Source organism: Schistocerca serialis, chromosome 8 (assembly GCF_023864345.2).
Source record: "Schistocerca serialis cubense isolate TAMUIC-IGC-003099 chromosome 8, iqSchSeri2.2, whole genome shotgun sequence".
In the NCBI taxonomy this organism is placed as follows: Eukaryota; Metazoa; Arthropoda; class Insecta; order Orthoptera; family Acrididae; genus Schistocerca; species Schistocerca serialis.
This window is the reverse complement of record NC_064645.1, coordinates 578941604-578958436: the sequence shown is the minus strand read 5'-3', so window position 1 is coordinate 578958436 and position 16833 is coordinate 578941604. Positions and strand designations below refer to the sequence as shown.

Sequence of the window (16833 nt, the reverse complement as noted above, 5' to 3'; positions counted from 1 at the left end):
CGAGGGAATTAGATTAGGAAATGAGACACTTAAAGTAGTAAAAGAGTTTTGCTATTTGGGGAACAAAGTAACTGATGATGGTCGAAACAGAGAGGATATAAAATGTAGGCTGGCAATGGCAAGGAAAGCGTTTCTGAAGAAGAGAAATTTGTTAACATCGAGTATATATTTAAGTGTCAGGAAGTCGTTTCTGAAAGTATTTGTATGGAGTATAACCATGTATGGAAGTGAAACATGGACGATAAATAGTTTAGACAGGAAGAGAATAGAAGCTTTCGAAATGTGGTGCTACAGAAGAATGCTGAAGATTAGATGGGTAGATCACATAACTAATGAGATGGTGTTGAATAGGATTGGCGAGAAGAGAAGTTTGTGGCACAACTTCACTACAAGAAGGGATCGGTTGGTAGGACATGTTGTGAGGCATCAAGGGATCACCAATTTAGTATTGGAGGGCAGCGAGGAGGGTAAAAATCGTAGAGGGAGACCAAGGGATGAATACACTAAACAGATTCAGAGGGATGTAGGTTGCAGTAGGTACTGGGAGATGAAGAAGCTTGCGCAGGATAGAGTAGCATGGAGAGCTGCATCAAACCAGTCTCGCTATTTCCCTCAACCGTTTAAATTCGACAGAGTATTGGAGGGCAGCGTGGAAGGTAAAAATCGTAGAGGGAGACTAAGAGATGAATACACCAAGCAGATTCAGAAGGATGTAGGTTGCAGTAGGTACTGGGAGATGAAGGAGCTTGCGCAGGATAGAGTAGCATGGAGAGCTGCATCAAACCAGTCTCAGGGCTGAAGACAACAACAACAACAACAACAACAACAAGACTTCAAATGGTTAATTTCAGTTCAATCTCTTTGCTCTTAAATTTATAACGAAACAATAAGCAACCAGTTGCACAAAAGATATTTAGTTTCTTTACATGTTTCGGGCACTTAGCGCCCTCCTTCGGGAGGTTGTACCTATCGCATTATTTGCCAGGGTGAAAATAAGATGCATACAGCAAAATGCCATTCATGAACCACATGACCATGGAATTTTGTTGTATGCATCTTATTGTTGACACACCCAAATAATGCGATAGGTATGCTTCTGAAGAAGGCACTAAGTGACCAAAACCGCTAATGAAATTAAATATCTTTGATGTAGATGGTTACTTATTGTTTCGTTCTACGAGCGTCATTCAATAAGTAATTCCCCAAATTATTTTTAAAATGCCACTAAAAGACAGACAAATGTCCTTGTTGGTGCTTCACATTTGATGTTTGTTCTGCGTACCGGTGAAGTTTCGAACGGTTCCGGCAGATGGCCGAGCCGTAGTACAGTGTCAAAATAGTGTGAACATACGACTCACGTGATAAGCAGTGTGCTGTTTTTGGATTCTTTTGTGCAGAAAAAAACTGCGATGAACATCCATAAACGGTTTTGCGCAATTTACAGCGATGCTGCAGTTGATGGAAGTGCATTGGGGCGATGGATAAAGAAAGTTAGAGCCTCAGGAAAAGCTGAATCAGAGATGGGTGATTAGCCACGCTCGGGACGTCCTGTCACAGCCACTGCTCCAGACATGCTGAATCGTGCGGATACCATTATTCGTGCCGACCGGTGCATCACCATTCGACAATTGGCTCTACAGTTTGAAGATGACGAGGGTGTCAAAGTCATGAAGTGGCTACGCCTACAGGACAAGAACATTTACAAGCAGGAAATACATGCTCTTCCCCAACGATGGCGTACGGCCATAGAACGTGATGGGGACTATGTAGAAAAAGAGGATGTGGACGAGACAGGTTGATGTATATCGTCACCAAATTCTGACTCTTAACAATAAATATGGACGATAAATAGTTTGGACGATAAGAGAATTGAAGCTTTCGAAATGTGGTGCTACAGAAGAATGCTGAAGATTAGATGGGTAGATCACATAACTAATGAGGAGGTGTTGAATAGAATTGGGGAGAAGAGGAGTTTGTGGCACAACTTGACTAGAAGAAGGGATCGGTTGGCAGGACATGTTCTGAGGCATCAAGGGATCACCAGTTTAGTATTGGAGGGCAGCGAGGAGGGTAAAAATCGTAGAGGGAGACCAAGGGATGAATACACTAAACAGATTCAGAGGGATGTAGGTTGCAGTAGGTACTGGGAGATGAAGAAGCTTGCGCAGGATAGAGTAGCATGGAGAGCTGCATCAAACCAGTCTCGCTATTTCCCTCAACCGTTTAAATTCGACAGAGGATGATTCCTTATAAAAGGACACAGGTGATTTCCTTCCTGGACCTGACGGGATACCAATTCGATTCTACACAGAGTACGCGAAACAACTTGTCCCCCTACTAACAGCCGTGTACCGCAAGTCTCTAGAGGAACGGAAGGTTCCAAATGATTGGAAAAGAGCACAGGTAGCCCCAGTCTTCAAGAAGGGTCGTCGAGCAGATGTGCAAAACTATAGGCCTATATCTCCGACATCGATCTGTTGTAGAATTTTAGAACATGTTTTTTGCTCGCGTATCATGTCATTTCTGGAAACCCAGAATCTACTCTGTAGGAATCAACATAGATTCCGGAAACAGCGATCGTGTGAGACCCAACTCGCTTTATTTGTTCATGAGACTGAGAAAATATTAGATAGAGGCTCCCAGGTAGATGCCATTTTTCTTGACTTCCGGATGGCGTTCAATACAGTTCCGCACTGTCGCCTGATAAACAAAGTAAGAGCCTACGGAATATCGGACCAGCTGTGTGGCTGTATTGAAGAGTTTTTACAAAAATGGCTCTGAGCACTATGGGACTCAACTTCTAAGGTCATCAGTCCCCTAGAACTACTTAAACCTAACTAACGTAAGGACATCACACACATCCACGCCCGAGGCAGGATTCAAACCTGCGACCGTAGCGGTCGCGCGGCTCCAGACTGTAGCGTCTAGAACCGCTCGGCCACTCCGGCCGGCGAAAAGTTTTTAGCAACAGAACAGAGCATGTTGTTCTCAATGGAGACACGTCTACAGACGTTAAAGTAACCTCTGGCGTGACAAAGGGGAGTGATATGGGAACATTGCTTTTTACAATATATATATAAATGACCTAGTAGATAGTGCCGGATGTTCCTTGCAGCGTTTTGCGGATGATGCTGTAGTATACAGAGACGTTGTAGCATTAGAAAATTGCAGCGAAATGCAGGAATATCTGCAGCGGATAGGCACTTGGTGCAGGGAGTGGCAACTGACCCTTAACATAGACAAATGTGATGTATTGCGAATACATAGAAAGAAGGATCCTTTATTGTATGATTGTATGATAGCGGAACAAACACTGGTAGCAGTTACTTCTGTAAAATATCTGGGTGTATGCGTGCGGAACGATTTGAAGTGGAATGATCGCATAAAATTAATTGTTGGTAAGTCGGGTGCCAGGTTGAGATTCATTGGGAGAGTCCTTAGAAAATGTAGTCCATCAACAAAGGAGGTGGCTTACAAAACACTCTTTCGACCTATACTTGAGTATTGCTCATCAGTGTGGGATCCGTACCAGATCGGGTTGACGGAGGAGATAGAGAAGATCCAAAGAAGAGCGGCGCGTTTCGTCACAGGGTTATTTGGTAAGCGTGATAGCGTTACGGAGATGTTTAGCAAACTCTAGTGGCAGACTCTGCAAGAGAGGCGCTCTGCATCGCGGTGTAGCTTGCTTTTCAGGTTTCGAGAAGGTGCGTTTCTGGATGAGGTATCGAATATATTGCTTCCCCCTACTTATACCTCCCGAGGAGATCACGAATGTAAAATTAGAGAGATTCGAGCGCGCACGGAGGCTTTCCGGCAGTCGTTCTTCCCGCGAACCATACGCGACTGGAACAGGAAAGGGAAGTAATGACAGTGGCACGTAAAGTGCCCTCCGCCACACACCGTTGGTAGCTTGCTGAGTATAAATGTAGATGTAGATGTAGATGAAGAACACAACAACAACAACTTTCTAAATAGCTCTCTCTTCGTGCCTAGACAGCTAAGTCGGTAAGGGTATTGCCCATGAAAGAAATTGTACCGGGATTTTAATCTGAAAGCAGATTTTAAAAGAGTGCACAGTTCGCTGCAGAGTGGAATTCGAATCTGGAATCCACTGTTAGAATCTGACGATAGCTCATTTGACCACTGTCTGAGCTAAGTCAATCATCGTCGCCTTTGATTGAGGATGGGAACAAAGAAACCATGTTTCCATGTTAGATTTTTTTTAACATAGTTGACAGGTGATTCTTTGGATATGATCTGTGGTTCAGGATATTTGTGCTTGTTCAAGTGGCCTTCGTTTAGGGGAGGTGACGGGTCTGTTGGTTTGCGGCGCAGACGCACCGGGTGAGCGGCGAGGGCCGCGGCTGGGTGGACACGCAGGACGCGCCGCTGTTCGCACCGGACGGCCTCAGCTACGTGGCGGTGGCGCCCGTCATGGACGGCCCGGCGGGCCACTACCGGCACGTCGTGCTCGTCAACATCCCGCGCAAGAGGCTCCTGCCACTCACGCACGGCCGCTTCGACGTCTCCCGGCTGCTCGCTTGGGACCACGCCCAGAAGCTCGTGTGAGTAAGCCACGGCTGACAGCGGCCCGCGGCCACGCCTGGAAGCTTGTGTGACAACATCCTACATATAAACTATATATGTCCTAACTACAGAGTTTTCCTGTCGAAGAAAGTAATTTTTTTGGGTCTGGTGGAACGGAAAATGCCTTGAGTTTTGGAACAACGTAACTGAAGTCTTTACAAGTTTATTTTGTACTGGGGATGTGCTTTTTCATAAATAGTTGATGTTACATTTCCTCAGTTTCTCGCTTCGTAAACCCAATAAACCACTGTTTCAGAATTTTCTCGCAATTGCATCGGCACAACATGTTAGTGAGGTGAGGCTGTGTAAACTCCGCTGAGTTTTGGTAAAATCGTTCAAAATGTTCAAATGTGTGTGAAATCTTATGAGACTTAACTGCTAAGCCCGTCAGTCCCTAAGCTTACACACTACTTAACCTAAATTATCCTAAGGACAAACACACACACCCACGCCCAAGGGAGGACTCGAACCTCTGCCGGGATCAGCCGCACAGTCCATGTCTGCAGCGCCTCAGACCGCTCGGCTAATGCCGCGCGGCGGTAAAATGGTTCAAATGACTCGGAGCACTTTGAGACTTAACATCTGAGGTCGTCAGTCCCCTAGAACTCAGAACTACTTAAACGTAACTAACCTAAGGACATCACACACATCCATGCCCTAGGCAGGATTCGAACCTGCCACCGTCTCGGTCGAGCGGTTCCAGACTAAAACGTCTAGAACCGCACGGCCACAAAGACCGGCGAGTTTTGGTAACATAAGCAAATTTTAACATGGCAACAAGAGAAATGTGTAGGTTTTACTCCAAATTCACCACTTGTGACTCTTCTCTGGAAGTTACAAATGGTTAACAAACCACGCGTAAATAAACTGCTGCATTTTCGGTGGAATTCTTTGAGACACTGACCAAAGAAGAGTTAACAGATCTCTTTGAATGGTCACCTAGCAAGTGTGGGTGTGGAGGGGTCTCACTTAATCTTTACCAAACATGCGAGTGTCTGCTTTAGTCTAGAATGCCACTTTCCCCTCCGGCACTTGGCATTTCCCCTACAGTGCTCTGAGCGACCCCCCACCACTGCCACTCTCCCCTCACTTCCCCAGCTGACTGCGCATCTAGTGCCCTTGGCATTATGCGCGCACTGTACCTTTCTGTCTGACACTACCACTCACTAACCAATACACTTCTCTCATTTTCCATCTGTCGAATGGCAGTTTCATTACAGGTGTAGTCCTAGCTGCATCTAGAAACCTTTTCTATCACATGTCGCCAACCAGCCGTAGCACGGACACTGTAAAGCAACCTCAAAACGGAATTCGGCATTTATCGAACAACACGCTCGTGTATTCTTCAACATGCTGCTTGTTGCTCAGAAATGATCCATTCGTATGGTACGTGTATAGTGACATGCTCAAATACTACTTCGGTGCCCACCATTGGCAACTGATGGAAACATATGACATGCTCGATCACACAAGAGTTCTCGACATTTGACGGATGTAAACTAAATGTTCACTTTGTCAACACACGAGTAGAGCCTCCACGTTACAATATTTATTTCATTTATTCTTTCGACATTTTGCATGCACTGTTCTTTAACACTTCCACAGGTATAATTGTTGTCTGAAATGGTAGTGCATCCATAAATACACCTAATTATTCCCGTATATTACCGAGTGAGATGATGCAGTGGTTTTGACACCGGACTCGCATTCGCGAGGACGACGGTTGGAAATCGCGTCTGGCCATCCATATTTAGGTTTTTTGTGATTTCCCTAAATCGCTGCAGGCAAATGCCGGGATGATTCCTTCGAAACGATGCGGCCGATTTTCTTCCCCATCCTTGAAACAGTCCGAGCTTGTGCTCTGTCTCTAATAAACTCGATGTCGACGCGACGTTAAGCCCAATTTTCTTTCCTTCCCTCTTCCTGCATCTTTTCTGTCTATTAGCGATATGCAATACTAAACGATAAAGGCAGCAAGAGTCGTCGTTCAGCTGCGCACTGAATGTGTACGAACAGCGGAAAACACACAGTCCAAAGACAGGGAAGTTGCGGCTGTTCACCTGCCGCTTTCTTTCAGGACTAGCGGCGTTGCCCACGTGACTCACCGTTTATGCCTCTTGTGCCCGGTCACAGTGATTTTCCTGCTAGAACCTTGCAGGGTCTCTGATTGCAACCACTTTCGATACCCACTGTAGGTGGGGATACTGAAATGTCCAAGCAACCTTGGTGATTGCTTTATTGAAATGAAAAATAACCTACATGTGACGTAGTGGCGTTCTTACATATTGTTGCATATTGTTGCACTAGAGGTCGCTCCATAATATCTAACATGCTACATATTGCTCTATACATTTGGAAAGACTTCACAATGTGTGTTTTCCATACACTTACGCCAGAGACCCGTATCGTAACATGTTCACGTTCGAATTTACCAACCCTCTGAGAACGGCTTAACAGTTTGGGCTCCATTTTGATCCAAAACTGGTCAACAGCCATACCGAACATGTGGAAATTGGTCGTATCATGTCTTTTCGCGCAACGCAAAAACAAAAATGTTAAGTTTTTGTTTTGTAAATTAAAACGCCTTTTCCTTGCTGCACTGTAATATTTATTTACTTTCCATAGGCGTTTCGCCTTTTATATCAAAGCATATTCACTCGATTATTTCTGTGGTTGAAAACAATTCACACCATAATTGTTACAGTAATAAAATGTTACTTGTAGTTACTTGTTTCCCCTGCCAAGATTTGAATTTCCACTTAACTCGTCATATATCAGACCACGCGCGTCCTCTTCATATATTAGGCACTCAACCGTCACACATTCGTTTCGAGATCTTTTGGTTTCCTGGTTTTCGCACTTGTCTTTAGTTGTCCACACTACAAGTGACATTTCACTGCTGTTCGGCAAGTGCTTTAGATTTACCACACGAAAACTCAGGATTGAATATTAACACTGTCGGTCCATTTGGTGTTTCTTGTCGTGTTTGTGTGTGTAAGTATCACCAACCTACTTTCCGCTCCTTTCTCTTCTTCATTTCTTCATTTACTTGGTGTGTCTATTTTTTAAGCAATAAAGTGTTGTGTGGAAGCTGTGCCATAGGGATATTAAGGCTTTGGGAGGATGGAGTTTTGTGTATTGTGGGAGACGAGAGGGAGAGGAGGGGCGGGGGGAGATGGCATTGTTGCGAATGATGAATATCGATTCAGGCAGTGTGTAAGAGGTATGGGATAGGTATTCTGGGTGTTCAGACGAACGGATTTTGGTTAAACTGTACTTGCAGTAGACAATGGCTACATCTACAAACGTGTGAAAACGTTTAGATTTCCAGTGACATTGCTATTTTGGCAGAGAGGGCAAAACACTTGGGAAAGGTCAGCATCTTGAAAAGAGCCAGTAAGACAAAACTCAATAATAATAAAAGGAATGTAGTCAAGAATAACCAATACTGTGGCAATTAGATTAGGAAATGAGATGAGAATTGTTGTAGAAACTATTGCTACTTGCGCAACAATATAATTGACGATGTAGAAGTAAAGATGATTAAAAATGTAGATTGGCTATAACAAAAGAACTTTTTTAAGTGGATAAATATGTTAACATTGAAAATAAAGTTAAGCTTAGAAATGTTTTCTGTTGGCATTTGTGAGATGTACAGCTTAACATGGATGTCAAACGTGGATGATATATAGCACAGAGCTGAAGTGAATTGAAGCGCATGAAACCCAATGCTAAAAAACAAAAGGTACTTATCGAACCGAGGATAAAAAATATTGGTGGCATAACTTGACAAAAAGAAGGAGTAGTTTGACAGAACACTTTGAGACGTCGAGGAACAGGTTGTTCGGTAACTGACGGAAATGAGGGGAGTAAGAACTATAGACGGAGATTAGGGCTTCAATACAGTAAGCTATTCAGATGTGAAGACAACTGGTTCCAACTACTCCATCATGAACAACTTCTTCACCTTACCCATCTTATCGCCCATCAACGACATAAAGGAAAATCTAGCATGGTTGTCTCCCTTGAGTTCCGAAAATCTTTTTTCTAAAAGAGACGTTCTGTAACGCTCTTCAAACGACAAACCTATGCACAACCAATAAACTATGTCCTCCTTATTGCGTCTTTTCTCCAACAGCATCACGCATAGTTCACAATCAGCCGCATTTGCTCTTGAATCTATCATTGTACTACTGGTGGGCCTTAAGCCTCCGTTCTGCCTCTCGTCCTTTACAACCTGTGCACACAGGCATGCCTAAACTTTCGCTCCACCCCATTCCCCCTCCCTCCTTACCTACAGCAATATGCAAACGACTCTGCCTACCTATCTTCTCACCACATCCTCCACCTCGTCGACGAATCTCTCCAGGACGAGTGGCATAATTCATACAAACTTCAAGTAAATCCACAGATAAGGCAACCTATTATCTTTACCCGCATCACTCGGCGTTTCCGTCTACCAGATTTCCACATCATCATCTACGACCAATCCATTCTACTCATTAATACAGTAAAGTATTCGGTACTGATCGTTAAGGAAAACCAAATGAAATACACACTTATTTCCTACACATCAAATAACCTGAAAGAAAATGTTGTTGTTGTGGTCTTCAGTCCTGAGACTGGTTTGATGCAGCTCTCCATGCTACTCTATCCTGTGCAAGCCTCTTCATCTCCCTATACCTACTGCAACCTACATCCTTCTGAATCTGCTTAGTGTATTCATCTCTTGGTCTCCCTCTACGATTTTTACCCTCCTCGCTGCCCTCCAATACTAAATTGGTGATCCCTTGATGCCTCAGAACATGTCCTACCAACCGATCCCTTCTTCTGGTCAAGTTGTGCCACAAACTTCTCTTCTCCCCAATCCTATTCAATACTTCCTCATTAGTAATGTGATCTACCCATCTAATCTTCAGCATTCTTCTGTAGCACCACATTTCGAAAGCTTCTATTCTCTTCTCGTCCAAACTAGTTATCGTCCATGTTTCACTTCCATACATGGCTACACTCCATACAAATACTTTCAGAAATGACTTCCTGACACTTAAATCTATACTCGATGTTAACAAATTTCTCTTCTTCAGAAACGCTTTCCTTGCCATTGCCAGTCTACATTTTATATCCCCTCTACTTCGACCATCATCAGTTATTTTGCTCCCCAAATAGCAAAACTCCTTTACTACTGTAAGTGTCTCATTTCCTAATCTAATTCCCTCAGCATCACCCGACTTAATTCGACTGTGTTCCATTATCCTCGTTTTGCTTTTGTTGATGTTCATCTTATATCCTCCTTTCAAGACACTGTCCATTCCGTTCAACTGCTCTTCCAAGCCCTTTGCTGTGTCTGACAGAATTACAATGTCATCGGCGAACCTCAAAGTTTTTATTTCTTCTCCATGGATTTTAATACCTACTCCGAATTTTTCTTTTGTTTCCTTTACTGCTTGCTCAATATACAGATTGAAAAACATCGGGGAGAGGCTACAACCCTGTCTTACTCCCTTCCCAACCACTGCTTCACTTTCATGTCCCTCGACTATTATAACTGCCATCTGGTTTCTGTACAAATTGTCAATAGCCTTTCGCTCCCTGTATTTTACCCCTGCCACCTTTAGAATTTGAAAGAGAGTATTCCAGTCAACATTGTCAAACGCTTTCTCTAAGTCTACAAATGCTAGAAACGTAGGTTTGCCTTTCCTTAATCTTTCTTCTAAAATAAGTCGTAAGGTCAGTATTTCCTCACGTGTTCCAGTGTCTCTACGGAATCCAAACTGATCTTCCCCGAGGTCGGCTTCTACTAGTTTTTCCATTCGTCTGTAAAGAATTCGTGTTAGTATTTTGCAGCTGTGGCTTATTAAACTGATTGTTCGGTAACTTTCACATCTGTCAACACCTGCTTTCTTTGGGATTGGAATTATTATATTCTTCTTGAAGTCTGAGGGTATTTCGCCTGTGTCATACTTTTTGCTCACCAGATGGTAGAGTTTTGTCAGGCCTGGCTCTCCCAACGCCGTCAGTAGTTCCAATGGAATGTTGTCTACTCCCAGGGCCTTGTTTCGACTCAGGTCTTTCAGTGCTCTGTCAAACTCTTCACGCAGTATCGTATTTCCCATTTCATCTTCATTTACATCCTCTTCCATTTCCATAATATTGTCCTCAAGTACATCGCCCTTATGTAGACCCTCTATATACTCCTTCCACCTTTCTGCTTTCCCTTCTTTGCTTAGAACTGGGTTTCCATGTGAGCTCTTGATATTCATACAAGTGGTTCTCTTATCTCCAAAGGTCTCTTTAATTTTCCTGTAGGCAGTATCTATCTTACCCCTAGTGAGATAAGCCTCTACATCCTTATGTTTGTCCTCTAGCCATCCCTGCTTAGCCATTTTGCACTTCCTGTCGATATCATTTTTGAGACGTTTGTATTGCTTTTTGCCTGCTTCATTTACTACATTTTTATATTTTCTCCTTTCATCAATTAAATTCAATATTTCTTCTGTTACCCAAGGATTTCTACTAGCCCTCGTCCTTTTACCTACTTGATCCTCTGCTGCCTTCACTACTTCATCCCTCAAAGCTACCCATTCTTCTTCTACTGTATTTCTTTCCCCCATTCCTGTCAATTGTTCCCTTATGCTCTCCCTGAAACTCTGTACAACCTCTGGTTCTTTCAGTTTATCCAGGTCTCATCTCCTTAAATTGTGGTCAGAGTCCACATCTGCCCCTGGAAATGTCTTACAATTTAAAATCTGGTTCCTAAATCTCTGTCTTACCATTATATAATCTATGTGATACCTTTTAGTATCTCCAGGGTTCTTCCATGTATACAACCTTCTATCATGATTCTTAAACCAAGTGTTAGCTATGATTATGTTGTGCTCTGTGCAAAATGCTACCAGGCGGCTTTCTCTTTCATTTCTCAGCCCCAATCCATATTCAACTACTACGTTTCCTTCTCTCCCTTTTCCTACACTCGAATTCCAGTCACCCACGACTATTAAATTTTCGTCTCCCTTCACTATCTGAATAATTTCTTTTATTTCATCATACATTTCTTCAATTTCTTCATCATCTGCAGAGCTAGTTGGCATATAAACTTGTACTACTGTGGTAGGTGTGGGCTTCGTATCTATCTTGGCCACAATAATGCGTTCACTATGCTGTTTGTAATAGCTTACCAGCATTCCTATTTTCCTATTCATTATTAAACCTACTCCTGCATTACCCCTATTTGATTTGGTGTTTATAACCCTGTAGTCATCTGACCAGGAGTCTTGTTCCTCCTGCCACCGAACTTCACTAATTCCCACTTTATCTAACTTTAACCTCTCCATTTCCCCTTTTAAATTTTGTAACCTACCTGCCTGATTAAGGGATCTGACATTCCACGCTCCGATCCGTAGAACGCCAGTTTTCTTTCTCCTGATAACGACATCCTCTTGAGTAGTCCCCGCCCGGAGATCCGAATGGGGGACTATTTTACCTCCGTAATATTTTACCCAAGAGGACGCCATCATCATTTATCCATACAGTAAAGCTGCATGCCCTCGGGAAAAATTACGGCCGTAGTTTCCCCCTGCTTTCAGCCGTTCGCAGTACCAGCACAGAAAGGCCGTTTTGGTTAATGTTGCAAGGCCAGGTCAGTCAATCATCCAGACTGTTGCCCTTGCAACTACTGAAAAGGCTGCTGCCTCTCTTCAGGAACCACACGTTTGTCTGGCCTCTCGACAGATATCCCTCCGTTGTGGTTGCACCTACGGTACGGCTATCTGTATCGCTGAGGCACGCAAGCCTCCCCATTAACGGCAAGGTCCATGGTTCATGGGGGGTGAAAGAAAATGATACTACTAAAACTGCTAAAAGGCCGCATTTGTAGTCTACTTCCATCTAAAGTTCTCATCTATAAATCCATTTTCCACCCTGTCCTAATCTGCGTCCTAAATTCTAATAGTCCTCTGAAATTCTAGAAATAAATGCAATTCATTTACCGCATGGCGTCCACCTACCTTCAAATCGCACCCTTTACCAGCTCATCCATTTCTCACACTTATTGTCTTCTTGAAGTTCCATCAAACTCAACACATTGACCTAGAAACTGAGTATCTTACCCACAAATCGCCAATCCAGGCATCCTGCTACGCCATTGCATCCATATCCCGCCTTTAACGCACATCCATGTCTTATCTATCCTCTCAAGCCGGAACTTCAACCAATTCCAACCACCCAACAATTATATTCGTCGCGAGATATACCCTTCCTTCCAACCCTAGTATGCCACGCTACACTTCGACCCATCCTTCCTTTATCTCCCTATTCCATCCACTCACGGTTCTATCCACTGCGAATCCTCCTACTTCCCCCCCCCCCCCCATCCCATGGGGAATTGGAGCAATAATAATGAAATAGCCGTCTTCGGTGGTTCACTTGTAGATGTGCGACAGGTTTGCAGATGAAATATCGAACCTGGAAGACAACGACGACTGGGTACACTCCCGAAATATTTAGTGTTCAGTGCACCTGTAAAATTGCAAGATTCACACTGAACTGATCATAATTCAAAACAGTTGAATGGGATGGGTATAGGCATATGGTCGCATCTTTTGAAACCTAAAACCTTCCAGCATTGATCTTTAAGTAGATCATGCTCCCCACCCCGCACCCACACATACACAAACACACACAAACCATTCCGCACCTCCCATCCAACTATGCACACCACAGATAAATGAAATCCGACTGCCTAACTTAACTTACGACCCATTCTTTCTTGCTTTCTTTCTTTCGCTTACGCCAAAGTCCCGCAGCGATCGCAGGGTCGGCATGGTTACAACGGATTTGGCAATGTTAGTGTTAGGGATGGCCGGATGCCCTTCCTGCCGTCACCCCATACACTCCAGGACGGAATGAGTGTACCCCAACTGTCTGTGTCTAGCGCAAATCGTGAAATAGTGCGGACGTGTTTCAAATGTCTGCGACGCGTGTAACTGAGGCGGAACGGGGGGGATCAGCCCAGTATTCACCTATCGGGATGTGGAAAACCTCCTAGAAACCACATCCAGGCTGGCCGGCACACCGGCCCTCGTCGTTAATTCGCTGGGCGGATTCGATCCGGGACCAGCGCGCCTACCTGAGTCCAGGAAGCTGCGCGTTAGCGCGCTCGGCTACCCTGGCGGGCCAACTTAACTTACGACCCACAACAGACTTAAAATATGGATGAGTGTAGGGTTCGAACCCTAGGAGAGTCAAACAAGCTTGGAGTACATGGGGAAGCAGATCGGCTGTTACCTTTCCTAAGGAAACATTCCAGCATTAGAACTCTCCTGGCAGATTAAAAGTATCTACCAGACCGCGACTCGAAACCGGGAACTTAGTCTTTTGTCGGCAAGTGCTCTGCCAACTGAGCTATCCATACGCGACTCACGTCTCAGAGCTTTAGTTCCGGCAATACATCATCTCCTACCTTCCAAATGTCACAGAAGTTCTCCTGCATGCCTTGAGGGAAGTAAGTTTGGAAGGTAGGAGGTAAAACACTGGTGGCAGTAAAGCAGTTGTGAGACGTGGTCTGGTAGTTCAGTTGGTAGAGCACTTGCTCGCGAAAGGTAAATGTCCCAGGTTCGAGTCCCAATCCGACTCACAGTTGTAATCTGCGGGGAGGTTTCATATCAGCACACACTCCGCTGCAGAGCGCAAGATTCACTCCGGATTCCGGCATTCATTTCAAATGATTTAGGTGAAAACAGCACAAATCACAACAGGATCGCCGGATGGAATTTGAATCCCTTTCCTTCCATTATGGATGAACTTCATCGAATCGGCCAGTCATCACAACCAAAGGAACAACTGAACGCCGTTTAGTAATTTGGCAAATCTCTTCATATTGAGGATAGTTCTACACTAAATGCTATCAAAATGTGCAGCATCAAGATAAACTATGGCCGCAGTCTGTTGTTTCCCTGTGCAAACGAGAGCACCCGTCAAAAGATGCAGTGACACATCGCAAGGTTCTAGTTTCCTGTCCTTTCACAATGATGCAGTCAGTGCTAAGCTAAGGGAAGCTCGCTTAGTGGCTGGCTATAGAAATATCAAAGTCTCTCAGCAGAGCGCAGATCCATATGCGTCAGCCGCCATCTGACCTTTCCGTGGAACGAGCGCGGGTGGAATTTTTGTGGGGTTTAATAGCACTGACTGTCGTCGTGACAGCAAAGAGGCTATCAGGAGCCAGATACACAGTGGTTTGCAGTAGGAGGAAAGACAGGTTTCATTGAGAGTCGGCAAAGCCTAATGTCAAAGTCTGGTCCCCCAATCTTCAAAGACGGTTCCTGAAACATGGTACTACAATAAACGCCTACTTTCTACGCTTTCACTGCTAAAACAGCGGTAAGGAAATCTGAGATGGTTGTCGTTGTTAATAGCCCTTTGCTTTTAAATATGTACCACTGTAACATATCAAATACTTATAATGTGTGTACTCGGTGCTGTCATAGCTATAAAATACGTACTTACTGACGTAGATGAGAAACTTGGAATACGAATCAGTCATCAGTACTGCAATCGCCCAGTGGAATGCAAATAAATATTAAAGAAATAATCAGAAAATTACCTTTGATTTTTTGAAAGAAAGTTTGTACTATTATTATATAAATTAATTTAGTAACCTCATTACGAGGTAGTAGCTTTAATTACATTATTATAGCATATGTTTTTATGCGTCAGTTTACTAAAATTCTCAGTACCGTTGTTGAAACCTGTTTCATTTGAAACTTTTCTTTCAAGTGACAAAATGGACAGTTTGGCTAGTTGGGCTTGACTCACTGCAGAGCGAAGGTAATTTCTCATTACGTTCCATTTAGAAAAACTTCCATCGCAAGGTTGGACTTAGACACAAATGGTCACTACGTATTGCATTATAAGTGATGTATAGGGTAATGATTCAATGAAGTCCCATTTAATAGTACATTGGAGGATTTATTGGTCTGTCCATCTAGCAGCAACGTTCACACTTGTATCGATTGCACGTAGATGCCTATGACGCGTTTTTATTTCTTGCAGCACCTGCTCCTTATCAAACTGATCGAAAATTTGTATCAAACTCTCCAGTGCTACAGCCAGAGAGTGTTGGAAGCTTCAAACATAAATTTTGTTTCAACAATTTGGAAAATTTCGGTGATTTCCTTCATGGCCGTGTATCATTGTGACAGTTCTTGTATTAACTGGTTTATACACTGAAACATTAATCGATGAATTTCTTCTTGCACTGATAGTCCAGTTACGAACTAGGTCACACGGCACTGTCGTTCCTCTCGTCGGTTAATGTTAATGTCCATAACACTCCAGTTTTAGTGCATAAAGTAACAGCTCTGACTATTATAGTTTTTTTCCGTCACTAAAAACTGGTTAGGGTTTCTTTATTGGGGAGTTCTTCACTCAAAATCATTTTTGGAGACCGTAGATATTATTGGGCTAAATTTACTTCCTCTAGTATCGAGTGCCAAAATTTATGTGGGTCAAAAAGGTAAAGTCAATATTTGGAAGGAGCGGGCTTGTTACAGATCTAGTACAAAGGTTTGCCTTGGATGGATCTTGTATATCATCCAGAATGTTTACAATTGTTTCCATGTTTTCTCTTATGACGTCAACTGAATTGTAACTGGCACTCCAGTAGGTATCAGACAGTCGTTGTAAGTGCCCGAACAGAGCTTTTGGGTTGAATTCTCGGATTTTCCGTTGTACGGCCTCATGTACACCTGGCACTGATGCGGCATTGTCGTAACCTTGAGCCCTGCGCAATGCCCTCTTTTCCCAGCTTCTGTCGAATATCTTCTCCTTGTACTCTGTAGTCTTTCCGGACCCCTACAATGTTCTCTTGTACATGGACCTATCTAATTATGTGACTCGTTTGGTCAGGTCTGTTTTCATCGGGAGTGCTGTCAAAAATTATTTAGTAATACTCGTATTAAGCCCTTTTTATATCGATAATAACTTTTTCTTAACATGTTCACCTAAAAAAAAGAAATTAATTCATTTTTTATCCCTTTTGACAAATAAGAACGTACTCTCTTGTGTTAATAATCAATACACAGTCTGCAGTTTGAGCTATGTACATGTAAATGTCGTGTGACTGGGGCCTCCCGTCTGGTAGACCTTCGCCAGGTGCAAGTCTTTCGATTTGACGCCACTTCGGCGACTTGCGCGGCGATGGAGATGAAATGATGATGATTAGGACAACACAGCACCAAGTCCGTGAGC

At 43.5% G+C, this 16833-nt stretch overlaps 1 protein-coding gene across 1 annotated transcript in view; it reads left to right on the top strand.

Moving 5' to 3' along the window:
* LOC126417133 (dipeptidyl aminopeptidase-like protein 6) overlaps positions 1-16833 on the top strand; it is a gene marked incomplete at its 5' end in the record, with an annotated part of 447744 nt that overhangs the window by 351163 nt on the left and 79748 nt on the right. Inside the window, one exon of the mRNA XM_050085030.1 lies at positions 4336-4565. Coding sequence (XP_049940987.1) covers positions 4336-4565 — 230 coding nt within the window. The remainder of the gene's footprint in view (positions 1-4335; positions 4566-16833) is intronic.